Source organism: Cydia fagiglandana, chromosome Z (assembly GCF_963556715.1).
Source record: "Cydia fagiglandana chromosome Z, ilCydFagi1.1, whole genome shotgun sequence".
In the NCBI taxonomy this organism is placed as follows: domain Eukaryota; kingdom Metazoa; phylum Arthropoda; class Insecta; order Lepidoptera; family Tortricidae; genus Cydia; species Cydia fagiglandana.
The window spans coordinates 15,765,523-15,782,291 of record NC_085959.1 but is presented as its reverse complement, the minus strand read 5'-3'; the positions used below and the strand labels follow the sequence as shown (position 1 = coordinate 15,782,291).

The window sequence follows — 16,769 nt, the reverse complement described above, 5'->3', positions numbered from 1 at the left end:
TAATAAGTGGTTCGGAGGTTTGTATTTTAGTTTGTATTTTATTTTGGGCAGTTCCATTTCATAACTTTGACGATAAAGAGGAAAACCCACCTCACCCCGTAGTGCCTCGTATTTGGGGTGAGAGGGTTTTTCATACAAAGTTGATTTTGGAAGATTGTTGGATCGATTTTTTTTTATTATGCGTATTACTATAGCCCCATTTTAAATTAGAATACATTATTTTTGTAGCAGTAGTCTTAAAATCCCTTCTCACCCCCCTCTCAAACCTTCTCTCCCCATTCCTAACCCAACTCTCCCCGCGAAACCTACTCACCCCGTTTTACGGTACTGAAAGTTCACATAATTTTAGAATATGTCGCATCTGGCACTACTACTCAGAGTTAACGCATGAACTCTGTATGCATCCCATACTTAGTTTTACCACATTTTTCTTTTGATTGACAGAATAAGATACGAGTTATTTTCAAAGTAGTCACGATATGTAACATTTTCTTTTAGAATTCCTTTTCTTAAGTCTTTTTGACAATCAACCAAATTTTGTTATCCGTTTCGAACGTTTGTAAATTGAAATTATGTATGCCAAAATTGTATAGTATAAGTAAATAGGTACATGCTAATCACTTATTAATGCCTTGCTTATGTTAACGAATAGAACATTATTTTTCCAATTCAGTTCCTTAGCCAGTGTCACATCTAGCTAGATATTGCACAACATTTCCCTTCCCCTTAGTTTTGTTTTAAATCGCTATCCCATTGCATCCCTTCTAGGGATGAATTTTGAACTCAAAAATGTCCTAAGTATGTTCTTTTCTAGGTTACAAACTATATGGCTCCTGTACACGATGGGCCAACGCCGGCCACTCCAAGGGACGCAGCCATGCGGTAGAATAAGATAGCAATATCACTTGCTCCCTCTAACGCATAAATGCGTCCCTTGGAGTGGCCGGCGTTGGCCCATCGTATAGAGGAGCCAATACGAGTAAATGTGCCAATTGGGCATTTATATTTGAAGTTGTACATTTTAGATGGAATTGGAGTTTTTATATTTTTTCCACTCAGAATCACGAGCTCATTCGATCCTAATATACGGGGAAAAATGTGTCCCCAAAATTACATTCATTTTTTTTTTGTTCGTTTTGTTACGATCATAGAAGGTTGTGTTAAAAGCTGTAACGTCCAGAACTAAAACGGCCAAAATTTTTAGGACTTATTTTTTTTTAATAATAATGGAAAGAGCTCGTTATTCTGAGTAGAAACAATAAAAACATCCCAATTCTAACTCAAATTATTTTGGTACAGCTTTAAATAGATTTGCCCATTCCGTCGAGTCGACATACAAACATTTATAATATCAATTATCAAAATTTTAACCCTTTATACTGAACAGAAAAATTAACAATTCATGTCGGATTGAACATTTTATTTCGCTTTAATAATAAACATTCGGTGACATTACGACGACGTCGTCGACGTCGTGGCGCTTCAGCGATGGTTTTATTTTATGTACGAGTATCTGATGCGTTTACTTTACGCAAAATACGAATTAAAACTAAGTACATAGCACATACACGTTAACGGCACACCTATTTAGCCCGCGTGCAGGCGTAAATTAATAAGCTCTTTTGTTATTTTTAATACGCTGTTTTCTTCTGTAGTCTTTATTAACAAAACTTTCATAAATTTTATTACAGTTATTTGTTAATATATTATGTATGTATGTAATGTATGTAGACAAATTGCTTTAGAAGTTGGATTTGATTCGAGTGGGCTCACTGGCCCCGAATATATATGACAACATTCAATAGTGAATGAGTATTGCAGAGGGTAGGTGTCAGTGCAGCCGACACTTGAGTAGGGTGTCGATGCTTGTCTGTCGGTTTGGCTCAGCAGACGGGCGACTAGCTCCTTTATCGCAATTCAAGGAAGAACATTTTGAATTAGGCCATTGACTTTGAAAACACTGACACTTCGCGAAACTAAAGAATACCTACATTGTTTTTGTTGCGTGATTCCATTTTCAGATTTTTTGGATTAACCAATAAATAATTAAGTAACGTAACCTGACCTGTTAACTGCTGTTAATACATTTTTTTAAACTAGGTACCTGTTTATAATTGCTATAAACGTTATCTCGGAGTGAATATCATAGTTATCTGAAATAAATGTAGTTTGATTTTTGATTTTTGATATGCTTATTAGCGGTAATTCCACTTATTTAATTCTAATGTTTAATCTATTTGCAGCTTATTATTTTATTTATTAAGTAGATACTACCCACCCACCTACGCCAGGATTTAGTATCTTGTTTTTACTTTAAACATGTGTACTTATGAATTGATTAAGTTTAAGTATTGACGAAATAATATGTGGTAAGTACTTCTTTTTGAAGGTCGCCGGAAGACTCTGGATGCGGGTCGCTTCCAACCGGCACGTATGGAGATCCAAGGGGGAGGCCTGTGTTCAGCAGTGGACGTCTTATGGCTGAGATGATGATGACTTTTTGTTACTTTTAATGATACGGTCTTTTTATAATGGTAGGATATTTGGAATGTACTTACTCGATCGTTGATTTTTTATGAAATATAGTTGCAGTCTTTCCTTAAAAGTATTTTCGTTCACGTAGTACTCCACACGTACTCTGGAACAAAACAGAACAATGATAATTGGTGTAGGTACTTATTAAAAAAAAACAGTGCGAAAAGACAGCATATATTTAAAGATGCGCAGAAATCAATTGTGACTGGAAAGCATCATGTTGGGTCGCTCTAATCAAAAGGACCTGCAATGGTAATATTTACTGAATTGCAGAACGGTAAATGGGACCCAAAATCTGACTTTTGCCACGTAAACATAAAATCAGCGCTTTGGCAGTTTGAAGACTTCCCTGATTTCCAGCTGGTTAAGGCTCTCTTGATTGTTCAAAAACTGAGCGAGTTGCATTTTATCCACATGTGGGGTAAGTGGGGCATAGTAATCAAACGCAAATTTTGAGTTGTTCCTTATTGTTGTTGAATTGACTATGATGACTTTGAATGATAAATATGGCTTTTAGTAGTAGCGGTTGACCAAAATCAGTTGCAAATGGTGTTAAAGGAATGAAAATCGGCACGATTAATCTTTAGGCCATTTGAATCAATTTGACCCGTAGCACCAAAAAAAGAAAACAAACGGAAAGGAGTTATGACGTCATCTTATTTTGTATGGAAAAATAAAAAAAATTGTTCAGAAACCTATCGTGTGTGGTATTAAATGAAAGGGCAGTTTGAGCCGGTTCTAAAAATATATCACATTATTATATTTCCGTCACTTGCATTCAATTAAAATAAAAATAATTTTCTAAACATACCAAGTTTGGGCTCCTCCAGATACGAAACCGTTGAATTATTTTTTGCAAAATATACCTCAAGTAATACACAATATCCTCATATCTAACCCCAAGAAATTAATTTCGAAAATATTTAGTTTTAGTATTATTTTTTATTTTTTATTATTACAAATTGTGATCTATCAATGAAATGGCCTCCTAGCCTAGTCGATAGTGACCCTGCCTATGAAGCAGGAGGGCCCAGGTTCTAATCCTGGTAAGGGCATTTATTTGTGTGTTCATCATCATCATCACACAAATAAATGCCCTTACCAGGGCTTGTATATATGTGTATATATGTGTAGATCACAATTTGTAATAATAAAAATTAAAAAAAAATACAAATTTAAATATTTTCGAAATTAATTTCTTGGAGTTAGATATGAGGATATTGGGTATTACTTGAGGTATATTTTGCAACAAATAATTCAACGGTTTTGTATCTGGAGGAGCCCAAACTGGGTATGTTTTGAAAATTATTTTTATTTTAATTGAATGCAAGTGCCGGAAATAACTATAATGTGATATATTTTTAGAACCGGCTCAAAATGCCCTTTCATTTAATACCACACACGATAGGTTTCTGAACATTTTTTTTTATTTTTCCATACAAAACAAAGATGACGTCATAATTCCTTTCCGTTTGTTTTCTTTTTTTGGTGCTACGGGTCAAATTGATTCAAATGGCCTAAAGATTAATCGTGCCGATTTTCATTCCTTTAACACCATTTGCAGCTGATTTCCGAATTTCAGGCTGTACCGCTATCACTATTTGTTTTTGTTCGATATTTTACAGTAAGTATTTTCCTTGTGGCGTATAGTGAAAAATTTTGTGTTTTACTCAGAGGCACCTAACCTAACCTAACCTAACCGAATAACACAACATTATTGTATGTATGTAATAAGTAATGTCTGACATACGTGAAGTAAATAGATTAGAGAAGTACTGACTGAGCTATATGTTCATTTTATGTATTAGGAAAAACGAGACACAGCAATAAAAGGTTAAACATTTTGTTTTACAGTAAGTGTAGACATTAAAAGCGAGTTAACGGCGCTTGCGTGAGGACGGATACCGAGGGTGTATGGGTGTACCCGGGGGACAAGAGGTTTTATCATTACTACCTACATATATTCATTTTATTGTTTTATGTTTGTTTGCGGAGAAAACAAGTAAGTTCTGATTAATTTTAAAATGTGACATTAATCAAAAACCGAAGAATTACTTTTGTAATTAAATACCGTTACTTGTAAACTAATATGTACTATATTAAAACAAGTAATACAAACACCAATAATTTAAGCATTAAAGTATAAATTTCAAACTAAAATTAAATTTAAACTATAAATAGAAAATTTGCCCCAAATCGCCGTCTAATGGCAGCATGCCCAGAGGCTGAAGGCCCTGAAGGCTGGTAGCATTGCCACGTTGTATGGTAATGCTGATCCGCTGTACTGCATATAATACTCCTTATATTATGACATATTATAATTAATTAAAATACAAATACTTCGAAATTATCAATAAAGATGAGTAATAAATAACTAAGTAAGTACCTGATATTGCCACACCCAATAAGGGTATCGTGTACCTAATGAGGCAATATTTCCAGAAGATTTATTTATTATTATATGTCAGTTGGCACTGAATTATTTTGAGAAAGTCCTTATTTAGTAACCTATTTCGAACGTAAGTTTTTATATAATATAGCTAGTTAGTTTTTGCAGTTTTGCAGTGTGCTGTTCTGTTTTAACGTATAACAATTGGCTTTATACATATAGAGATGATACAGTACAATACGTATAAACAATAAAATGAAATAAATAATATACTAAATTATTCCAACAGTTAGGTAGGTACACAAAGCTGAACAAATGGTAGCAGCATGACATTAAATTAATTAGTAAGTAAACTAATTGCATCAATTTTGAGCTTAAACGATATAAAAGTGGCTTACCCATTCTAGACAAACAAACCACTTAACAGATCTGCTAGTTACAAACTTAGTTAGTCTCTCCCGAACTAATTTAGTAGATCCATAAATGAGAATTCAAATGTACTGGGATAATTATGGTTAGAATGTAGTTTCGCAGAGTGTTGTTGTACTCAGTAAGGGGTTATGCACAAATCACACGAGGGGTTTTCGGCTACTTTTTGATTCCCCCTCCCCCTTGGTGATATTTGGTGAGGTTTTTGGTTACCCCTCCTCCCCCCACACAACCTCACGTGTATTTTATTGATTTTTTTTCAATCGACCTAATTTTAAGATAATTAGTATTGTAAATAGAAAATCATGTTTATGTTTCTATTTTCGTTAAATAAACTCGCTAATTTGAAGTGCAGAGTGAAGATTTATGTTTAACGAAACCGAGAAAAAGTATGTACCTACTCATGTGGTAGGGTTTTTTTCTTAGTTTTGTTCACTGTAGAAAAATACACGTGAGGTTTCCTTATGCCATCTCCCCCAACGTGATCTATCGTGATTTTTTCGTGACCCCACCTCCCCCTATCGAACCGCACGTGATTTGTGCACAAGCCCTAAACTACAACAGTAAATATAAACTAAGTACAATAAAGACGTATTCTACGAGTATATTAATGAGGCCACTTTTGCGTACTCGTATCTACACAGTATATATACATAAGTATCTAACAATCGTTGCGAATTGACTTTGTCCTTAATTATTCTAGGTAATCAATTCATTCACATGCTTTCTGATACGCCTACTCGAATGAGCTATTTTAGTCACCAGTCAAATTAGCTTCTCTGTCTGAATCGTCGAAATGATTCGTACCATGGAGTTCATAAAAGAAACCAGGGCCCGTAGCCAAATTACATTCGCTCCGTATCGATTCGATCTCTACGTTCGCGAGCGACTGGTCGATAATGTTTATAATAACCTAGCCAAGAGGCAATCTTTTTAGTTATCGCATATTCGACGGGCCAAGTCGATAAAAATTAATTTTAGTCTGTGGTTCTCGTTCAAAACTGTCAAGAAACGTCAGCTGTCAAGAGTGTCAAGTGAACAGCGAATCTAATTTTGGAGAAAATAATTGTTTTATCGGTAAGCAAATGAAATATTTTGGCATTTGTTTAACTTAGTTAATTACAATTTCGTGATAAAATAACTCTATATAGTGTAATAGTTGAAGAGTGCGTTGTTAATTGCATATAATTTTGACCTAAGTTTAACAATTTCAGACAGCCGTCGTCACCGCAGCCCCAATCAAGGCGGCGGCGCAGCCAGAGCGGGCAAGAGCGGGCTCCGCGGGCTCTTCTTCCACGCTGAGAAGTCCTCGCCAAGTTGGCACGAACAGTCAAAGCTGCCGCTGCAATGACGCCTTCATGGCAGTTACCAGTGCTAAGGACGTGCACTGCTGGCTTACTTGACCAGAAGAGACAATACTTTAAGTGTTAGTAATGATTCAAACCGTGAAGTGAAATTGTGAACAGGTTTGCCCGAATCAGTGTAACCTCAGTGAACTCATTTACTTCATAGACTTCAAACATTTTCGAAATTAACAAAAGTCAAGCGAACATTGAATACATAGATGTTATGCATTAGATAAGATAAAAGCTGCCTGTGAAACCAAAACCAATAAATCATATTATTACTTAATATTATTTTTTAATTACCTACCATCTTTGCTTTGAATGGAAATTTGGGAAGGGAATCTCACCCGCTAAGCTACTGGCTATTCATATTTAACCTTTTGTATGCTCCTGTCAACAATTTGTAATTTATATATCAATCATAATTAAATAAAATAAAATAAATAAATAAATATTGGGGACATCTTACACAGATCAACCTAGCCCCAAACTAAGCAAAGCTTGTACTATGGGTGCTAGGCAACGACACATACTTATATAGATAAATACATACTTATATACATAGAAAACACCCATGACTCAGGAACAAATATTAGTGTTCACCACACAAATAAATGCCCTTACTGGGATTCGAACCTAGGACCATCGGCTTAGCAGGCAGGGTCACTACCCACTAGGTCAGACCGGTCGTCAAAATTAATGCATTTTTTAAAGTTGAATATAGGTAAGTACATGGGAGCAGATCTGCTCCTAAGCATACCAAAGGTTAAGGTGGTAACCACCATAAATAAATGAATGAAACAATGATTGGGTTAAAAGTTAATTTATTTTATTGGAAATCTATTAATGAAAGATACAGCAGGTATTTTTTGCCGGCAGCATAAAATCAGTAGCCAAGCATTCTTTTCTTGTTTGCACATATATTATGTAGTGTTTTAAAATAGTAAAACAACACTCAATATATTTTTGTGGTTGTACATGTGTCATAGTTTCTTCCCTTGACCCTGGCTTTGGAGCACCATAAATATGTCAAGGCTGCAATGAATATCCAAGTCACCTGAAACAAAATGAATGCTTAGTTTTTCAAAAAACTCTGTAACATTTGGTTATAATATTTATCTATTCTCTACCAGTCATATGACAAAAAAAAACTAAATGTTTTGTGTAAGTACATATATTTTTATATAGTGTGTAGGTACAGTCAGCTGCAGAGAAAAGGTATCACCGCTACATAGAAGTTTGTATGCAGGAGTGGTACCATTTCTCTGCAGCTGACTGTACCTGCGCCTGCCAAAAGAAGTCATATACAATATGTTTCATAATATGAAAAGTTTCATTAATATGGTTGATAATTTATATGCATAACAACAGCCGGTCTGGCCTAGTGGGTAGTGACTAGTGACCCTGCCGGTTAATCTGATATTAATCCTGAGTTTGAATCCCCGGTAAGGAAATTTGTTTGTGTAATGAGCACAGATATTTTGTACCTGAGTCATGGGTGTTGTCTATGTATTTAAGTATAGTTTGTCAAAGGACTGTCTCATTTCAAACAAAGACAGAGAGAATCATACTAGCTTTGTCATATACTAGTACTAGCACCCAAAAGTATGAGTATAGTTTTCCTGGTTCTTACTGAGTGACAAATTGGTTTGACCATCTATATATAGTTATCTAAGTACCCTAAGTACCCACAACACAAGTCTTCTTGAGCTTACTGTACAGTTCGACAAGAAATTGTAGAAATCAAAAAGTAGCAACACTGTAGTCTCGTCTCTTTCAAATCAATTTAAGAAAATGGGATGACACTACAATATTGCTAGTCGTTAGTGACCTTGCCTATGAAGGTTATGGTTTTGCTTCCCGGGAAGGGCATTTATTTGTGTGAAGAACATTTGTTCCCGAGTCTTTATCTATATTTGTAAAGCCTTTACCTATATACCTTTGCCTTTACACAATCAATTCACTTTCCTATTGAGAAACAAGTGCTTGCCTGTGTGCATATGGGTACCAAATTTAATCTACACCATTCATCGGTTTATATTTGAAGACGTAACAGGAACACATAAGAAGTTATTTTAGCATCAATTACATATTTTATATACTTATTAGGTATGTGGGGATAAGTTATTGGCTCACTCTTACCTTTGCAGGGACGTTGTTTCGTGTTGCATTTGTGGGTGCATAATCCATTTTTCCATGACACTGTCAATATAGATAGGTAGATATTCAGCGCCTCGGTCACATTGGATCCTTTGGGTGAAATGCTGCGTACGGCCCACTATCCTTTGATCTGACCCCGTAGCATAAAGCCACCAGCCACCAGCTAAGGGCAGTCCTTTCCTAAGCAGTTCCAATAGGCGATTTTTCAGACGGCGCCTGCGTCTAAGCGAGACTTCCGCGTTGTTCGCCGCCCACAATAATGTTAAAGTATGCTTTTTACTACAAATTCTAATTTACAAACACTATTATACGGCATTTTCTTGTGCTTCGATAAGTTATCTGCAAGGGGATAGCTCTCGCTACGTATCGACACCTAGGAGGCGATAACGATTCGATTTCGCATGTCAAAAGTGTCACTCGGCTAGGCAATGTATGACAGATATCGAATTCCAGTAACGAAAGTTTTGCGTTTCGTTACAACATTGCAACTTGGCTAACATTTTTGTATTCGTTAATATTTTTCGACAAACTCATCTACGGTACCTGTCATTCCCATACATTTTTTATCGATTCGTTAGCGATATCTTATTTCGAAATGCGTTTTGGCTAGGCCCCCAGTAGTATGACATCACAGAATGTGTGTTGTGGTTGTGATGAATCCACAACATACATAGTTATAAAATCATCCTTAAACCTTCCGATTCTTTTAAGTATGTTCGTAAAACTGAACTCTTTATTATACTGTGCTGAAGTGGTATTCGACAAGCGATGATTGACGTATCGTGTTGATCTCCTATTGGGTTATCCGCAGATGGTCTAGAACGCAAAATGACTATTAGTGTGTTGTTTTGCCTAAATTGCAATTAGTCTACATCGAAAACGGTCTAGAACGCAAAATGCCCGAATTATTTTTTCCGTTTTATCTTAACTTTATAGCGATGTCGACGGAGCCCCGCTTCCGCGGGGATTGTTGATTTTGGTTGAGTTTGGGTAGTACCAAATTTTGATAGATATAATCAAAATCAAGTGTTGATTTGATGTGGACGCGAAATCTGACAGTTATACATAGTACATGTCGAATTTGACCCCTGATTTAATTTTCATGTCTGCTGCCAGCTGTAATTTATTTACCTGCATCTGGTGCTAGATTACGACACCATGTGCTATAACAAGCACATTACGTAACTACTTCTAAAATTTAAAGGGCCATGAACTGTAAAACGTACGATAAACGTGCGAAAGGTAATTCGCCAGTCGTTGCGAATTTTCTGTTTTTCGCACTTGTATCGTAGATAACTAATTATATCTACATTACTCAAAAAGTAATAGGTTACTTAGCGGCTATAAGTAGGCATGCAGTCGTAAGTAATCTTTAGACATAAACCAAGTGAGCGTGAATATTAAGATCAAAGCTATGTTGCGTGGTTAGGCAAGGCCGGTACCGAGGTATGAATATTATGTCAATTGAAATGAAGTTGATCAGTAAAATTTATAGATGTTAAGAAGTAATTTTAGTGATTTAATACCTTATTATTAGAAAAAAATTGTGCAGCGTAATATAACTATGTATTGTATCAATTGGCCTACGTATGTAACGCCAAGCGCAGTCAGAAGTCGGTAATAAAATCTTGTTTAAACACATTTGTTTCCCAATAAGTTATTTAATCATCAAATTAAAAAGTAAGGGATGACACCTTTCATTAAGTAAGGGTCGGCTGGCATTTTTATATGTTAATAGTGACAAAATGCTATTGTTAAATACAAGCCCCTGACCTCGAAAGCACACTGGGTCATTGTCAAATACTTGTAAAACCAAGATAATTGTAGACCTTTTTCATATTCTTGCTCATATCTCGAATATCTGTACAAATAACATTATAAGTCCAGACAAAAGATTTCACATAAAATTTTCCACGGATTATGTTTATTTTTATTCTACGATCAATACTTTAGGAGCTAACAAAGAGATAAAAATAGACTATTTAAGACAACGTTGTTTCTTCGTAATTGTTCATCATAATTGAAATTTTTAGTCTAGAATACTTAAGCAAGCTTAGCGACCTGCTAATGAAATATAAATAACACCGGCCAAGAGCATGTAGAGCCATGCTCGGTGTAGGGTTCCGTAAAGTGTCATTCTATGGAACTGGTAACTAATGGTAACATTCCATTTCTAACTGCAGCTGCACTATCGGTACTGAACGCGTCGCTGTCATTGTCAATTTTCATAGTAAAATGAACAGGACCCCTATTCGACAAGCGACGTTTGACGTATCGTGTTGATCTCCCGTTGATGTGGGAAAAATCATAAGTTCTCGAATACGTACAATGTCAAAATTTGACATTAACAATCCACAGTTAGGATGACAAGCAAACTAAACCGAACCACCCTTAGTTTAGAGTGGAGTTTTGGTTGTACCAAATGATATTATCCACCGTTGATGGAATCATAACTCAGTATGCGATAAAATCAACTGTTGATTTGACGTGGATGCGAAATCTGACAGTTGTACGTGTCGAATTTGGCCCCAGGAGTCTAGCTGCGGTTAGAAATGGAATGTTACCATAAAGTGTCAAGTCACTTTAGTTACGCGTCCGTCAAAATGGACTATTTGCAAAAACTCAGAAACGGCTGGATCGATCATATTGCCTAAATTTTTTCTTGAAAGTCTTATTAGTCTTTACTTTCACGATTTTTTTCATATTTTTTGGACCCATGGTTCACAACGGGGGAAACAATTTCTTTTTCACCTCAGCAGCTCGAACAAGGGTACTTTGCTTCTAAAAAACAGTGAGCAAAATGCGATTTTGCTCACTGAGTCATTTTGTCTCACTCAGTGAGCAAAATGCGATTTTGCTCACTGAGTGAGACAAAATGTCATTCAAGTGACCTTTATAGTCAAATGTCATTTCAACATGCGGGGTCTAATACAGTTCGATATACTTGGGTTCTATTATCTCTGTCCCTCTAGGTATGTTCTCACTGCTTAAGGTGAAAATTTTTGTGTACTACACGAGATCAAAGTTATTTACATCTCGTGCGCTTTTGAATCCCTTACTACGCTCAAGATTCTAAATTAGATTCACTCGCTACGCTCGTGAATCTATTATAGAATCTTTCGCACGGGACTCAAAATAAGCACTCGAAGAAATATCAAACTTTGATCTATTGTTGTACAAATAACTATTTCGATTTCCCGTAGCTACTAGACGTGCGTTATCTTTATTTGCTACAGACTACGTCGTAGCACCTAACTAGTCGTAGCACAGCTTTCCATATAAATATGACTGTCGGACAACCAAACAATTGTGTTCAAACGACTTCATTTTACATTTACATTAACATTTTACATTTACAAGAACCCGACTGTCGGGTACACTGTTCGTAGCGACTGCGCGCTACAAACTGCAAGGACGTGGCTACGGGTTACGAGCGTAACCCGTAGCACTTAGTGCCATTAAATGCATTAAGTTGCATTTATTTTCATGTATTATGTTAAGAAGTTAATATACGTTTCACATGTAGTAAAGTTGAGAACATTATTTGCAAACGACAAAGCGTCGCTCTAATTAACGTATGGGTATATATATATATATATATGTACATATATAACGGTACGTGTCTTTATCAGAATTTCTCAATCTTAGAAATAATACTATTACACTAAACCTATCTGTAGCGTTACATACAGTACGTATAACAATGTAGGTAGTACATACTACAGTGCTGTACTAATAGTACCTAAACCATTCGCGCTCACAATCAAAACGACCTCTGTAAAAACCGTTCTCAATTAGTATGCCGGTTTACTTGTACGCTGACACAATTAACAGAATAACGAAACACAAAGAATATTTATAAGTGATTGCTTCGTATTTGGCGGTTATTCTATGTAAATGTAGCAGTTTCACAATATTAAAGTTACAAATTGGACATTATCATCTTCTATACATTTGTTTACAGACTTGCGACCTACCTTGGTATTTTGTCATAGCTGTCCCAGCCATTTAAACAGTTGTATGAACTGTATCTGCTAACAGCAGCCATGTTACTTCATGCGGTCAGTACACCGTTCATTGTTTGACAAGTAGAGTGAGTGAAGTCGCGGCGCGGGCAGCAGAGCCCGCTGCAGCTCGAATGCTCAGCGGGATCTACTGGGAATACTTGGCGGCAATTATCGTCTTCACTATTCAGACAACTAGACAGCTTTTGATCGCTTTGCTTGTACCTCATTCGTTCGGAGTAACTCATTTCACGCACCACTCGACTCTACTTCATTGTGCAAAGCAGTTAATCGCTACAAACAATGCTTAGTATCAAACGAATACAATGAACTTAATGAATGTTAATTCGCTTTACATCGTCGATGTGTGGATCAGGTAATTAGTGTTTATGTTTTTCATATTAGTTAGCTATTTTGTAATTAGTTTAATTTGTAGTAAATAATTACTTAATTCTGCTAATAGTTCAGTTTGAAATTGGGTATGAAGTAATGTGATAGGTAGTGAAGTCTCGAGTAGTTTATAGTGTCAGTGGCAAGTTTGTGTTGAGGTGAGTGGTGTCGGTGCAGGGCCGCGAGCGCGCGCGAGGCAGGCGCTGCGGGGAGCGACAGGTCTCGACTGAGCGGGCGGCACGCGTGTGGAGGCCGCCGATAGCGCCAGCGTTTACACTCACACAGAAACAAACAAAGTTTGCCGTGTGCGAGTGAGACACCACTCCGATTGTTTAGAGCGCCATCTTACTTATGGTACATTGTATAATTTTTCGCATAAGTGTGAATTGGGCTTTAGAAAACTTGCTACCACGCTAAACCGCACCCTGACCGCGGCGCCATACCACGCGACTAGTACTTACCAAGTTACCAGATAATACCAGAGGGTGTATTTAAAATATTATTATGAGGGTCAATTTTCAAATACCTAGGCATTTTTTGCTGTCCCACGGCTATAACTCGAAGTTATAGGCGCGGCACTTGTTTTGTTATGACTTAAAGATACCCCCCAAAATTTTCTTTGTCTATTGAATAACGGTTAAATTAAATTTACGACGCAATAGTGCGGTTAGTTGGGCGTCAATCAACATCGAATGTGGACGTGGAAGCAGTTTTATTTATATAAAAAGAGGCAAGAATCTCTTTCGTTATATTTTGGTACAACTACAACGACATTTGTATGGACGCTTAATATGTTGGTATACAGTCAAAATTAAAATGTGTATTTTACAATAACAGTTACAAATACAGTGTTATAATATATCGTGAAATAAATAAGTAAATCAGTTATATTGTGTAGGAAATATCGCAAAAAAAAAATTATTGGCAACATTTGTATGGCGACATTTGTATGGGTCAAAATAGCCGTTTGACCATATAAATCTCGATTGTGGTATACAAAGTACTGCCATACAAATGTTGACAGGGTCTTACAAATGCCACAAAAATAATAAAAAGTACCATAAAATGTTGATACTGCCATCCAATGTTGAAAAAATGCCATATACATGTCAAATGCGCCTTATAAATGGCTAAATAGTGCCATACAAATATCGGTATTTAAACGTCCATATTTAGCTAACTATAAAAAGTAGAGTGATGCCTCGTACAGTATATTTCTGTTGTGAAAAACCCTTTCTAAAGCAATGATTATAAATCTGATTTTCCAAAAATAAAAAATTGCCATACAAATGTCGAAAAATCACCCTCTTGAAAAATTTACCCATGGTCAGGATTGAGTATCAATATACATATTTGCAATCGGAATTAACCCCCAAAATTACTACTACACACTACACGTACCTACTTGTACAGTCACCATCAGATATATCCGAGTGGCCAAGGTGTTCACAATATCTGAGCACGCACTCTAGCGTCTTGATAATTAGAGGCGTGCTCAGATATTTATGACTACCTTGGCCGCTCGGATATATCTTATGGCGACTGTAGTATGTAGGGAACAACATACTACGTGCTACCTACGAGTCAAAAGTTTGCAATTTACCATGCCTTGTACCTGTCAAATTATTTACTTGGTTTTTTAGTAGCCTGCAATAATTTACAGGGTAGAGCTGGGTCATTTCGAGTTTTCCGTAAAACGAAACGTAACCGTTTTTTTAATCACGTAACTGTTTTCAAACCCAGTTTCTAAAATAACTGGATTCCCTGTGTGTGTCGAACGAAACGAAACGAAATCGCATTGAGGTAATAAAACGTACACTACGCAATTCACATTTCAAAAATACCTAATTTGCATCGTCTCACAAATGTCTAATATAACTTGACCCCTAACTTCAGTACTTTATAAAGATAAATCGATAGGTCACACATAAAATGGCCCCTCAATTCGTGATGCTAGCGAGTGTTCGTTAAGCGTCGTGAATCATTTTAACGTTGTTCAATTGACGCTACTTTCGCTACTTGCTTTAATTTTACGCATTAAACGATTCCTCAATTTAAACCTTAATGCTTAGAAAATAGAGCACTTATTTGTCTAACGAACATTGAAGTTTTTGAATATAATGGCCTAGTAAAAAGCGCACCTAGCGCGCCTAGAACAAAGCTCAATCCGTTTCGTTTCGTTTTTATCTCCATCTCGCTCTTTCGTTAGCAGATAACCTATATCTGTCCCTGCTTATCGGAAAACGAATAAAACAGTTTGAGAGTTGCGTTTTGCTTTGCGATAGTTGCGTCCGTTATGCGCGACTATGTTATCGTATGTCGCCGAATCTTTGTCATCGTTTTTATAAAAACAGTTTGTCGTTCTTACCACAAACTGTTATTTCGTTATAGCACAAGAAAGTGTTTTTAAAAACACTAACGGAAAGAAACGCCCAGGGAGGCGATTTTTGAATTTCGATCGCTTGATTTCGTCACTCGAAAATCGGTGGAAAACGGCGGAATGCTAATTTTTGAAATACGAGCGATAAAATTTGTAATCGAGTGGTATTGACCCTCGATTTCAATTTTATTAGTAGAATTGAAACGCCTAGTAGTGGAGATATCATTTAACGAAATACACGAAATATAGTGAGAGTGATAGAATTTTAAAAATCGGCCTCCAGCCAAAATGTATATATGAAGCATCCAATTCTTTATCGCAATTTCGGGGTTGATCCCATAGTAAAAGTTACTCAGTAAGACCGTATATACTCACCCCGTAAATCATTGCAGACAGAAATGGGCGGACGGTCCTGACGAAAGTAAAGGGCCATTTTGCCTACAAACACGCTACCAACATTTTGTACGGGGTATGGGTAGGGTGAATTATAAAAAGAACAGGAACTGTCTATTCCAGTCAAGTAATTAGTACCTACTAGTATACCCTAGTAATGTACCTACTAGAACTAGCTATTAAAAGCTTAGAGGCAAAGATCCTTTTGCATTTATATTGATATCATCTGGGAGACCGAGCTTCCATCGGAAAATATAAAAAAAACTCAAAAACATAAGTGTAATGTATGCAACGAAACGTAACTACAGACTGAATGACTCAATACATGTGAAAGTAACAGTGACAGCAAGCGGCATTTGTTAAGTACAGGCGCAGTTTAAGAAGAATGAACTGGGTAACTTTGTGGTTAGCGATAGTGGACTCACTGATATATTCTTGGTGTTTGAAGACATTAATTTGTAAAAGTTATTCTAAAATTATTTTAAATAAAAACACAGCGTCAGCAGCAAGTGGTTTTATTATAAAACATTACATGGCGCAGTCGGTAGGATATGGGTAGTTGGTAGACCTAGCTAGATAAATTTTTCGCTCCCGAAAACCCTCCATATAGCAAATTTCATCGAAATCATTACAGCCGTTTCCGAGATCATCGAAAAAAATATATATATAGATATAAATAAATATACAAGAATTGCTCGTTTAAAGGTATAAGATAAGATTTATTAGCTAATTATTATGAAGTA

At 36.3% G+C, this 16,769-nt stretch overlaps 1 protein-coding gene and 1 long non-coding RNA gene across 3 annotated transcripts in view; one reads left to right on the top strand and one right to left on the bottom strand.

Annotated features, from left to right (window-relative positions):
• LOC134679028 (potassium channel subfamily T member 2) overlaps window positions 1-16,769 on the bottom strand; it is a 160,590-nt gene that overhangs the window by 51,977 nt on the left and 91,844 nt on the right. For both annotated transcript variants that reach the window (XM_063537828.1, XM_063537829.1), the window contains exon 2: window positions 2,559-2,638. In XM_063537828.1, the coding sequence (XP_063393898.1) occupies window positions 2,559-2,638 (80 nt within the window). The remainder of the gene's footprint in view (window positions 1-2,558; window positions 2,639-16,769) is intronic.
• LOC134678452 (uncharacterized) lies at window positions 6,186-6,985 on the top strand. Its single transcript, XR_010100184.1, has 2 exons — window positions 6,186-6,430; window positions 6,568-6,985. It is a non-coding gene; the product is annotated as an uncharacterized LOC134678452 (long non-coding RNA).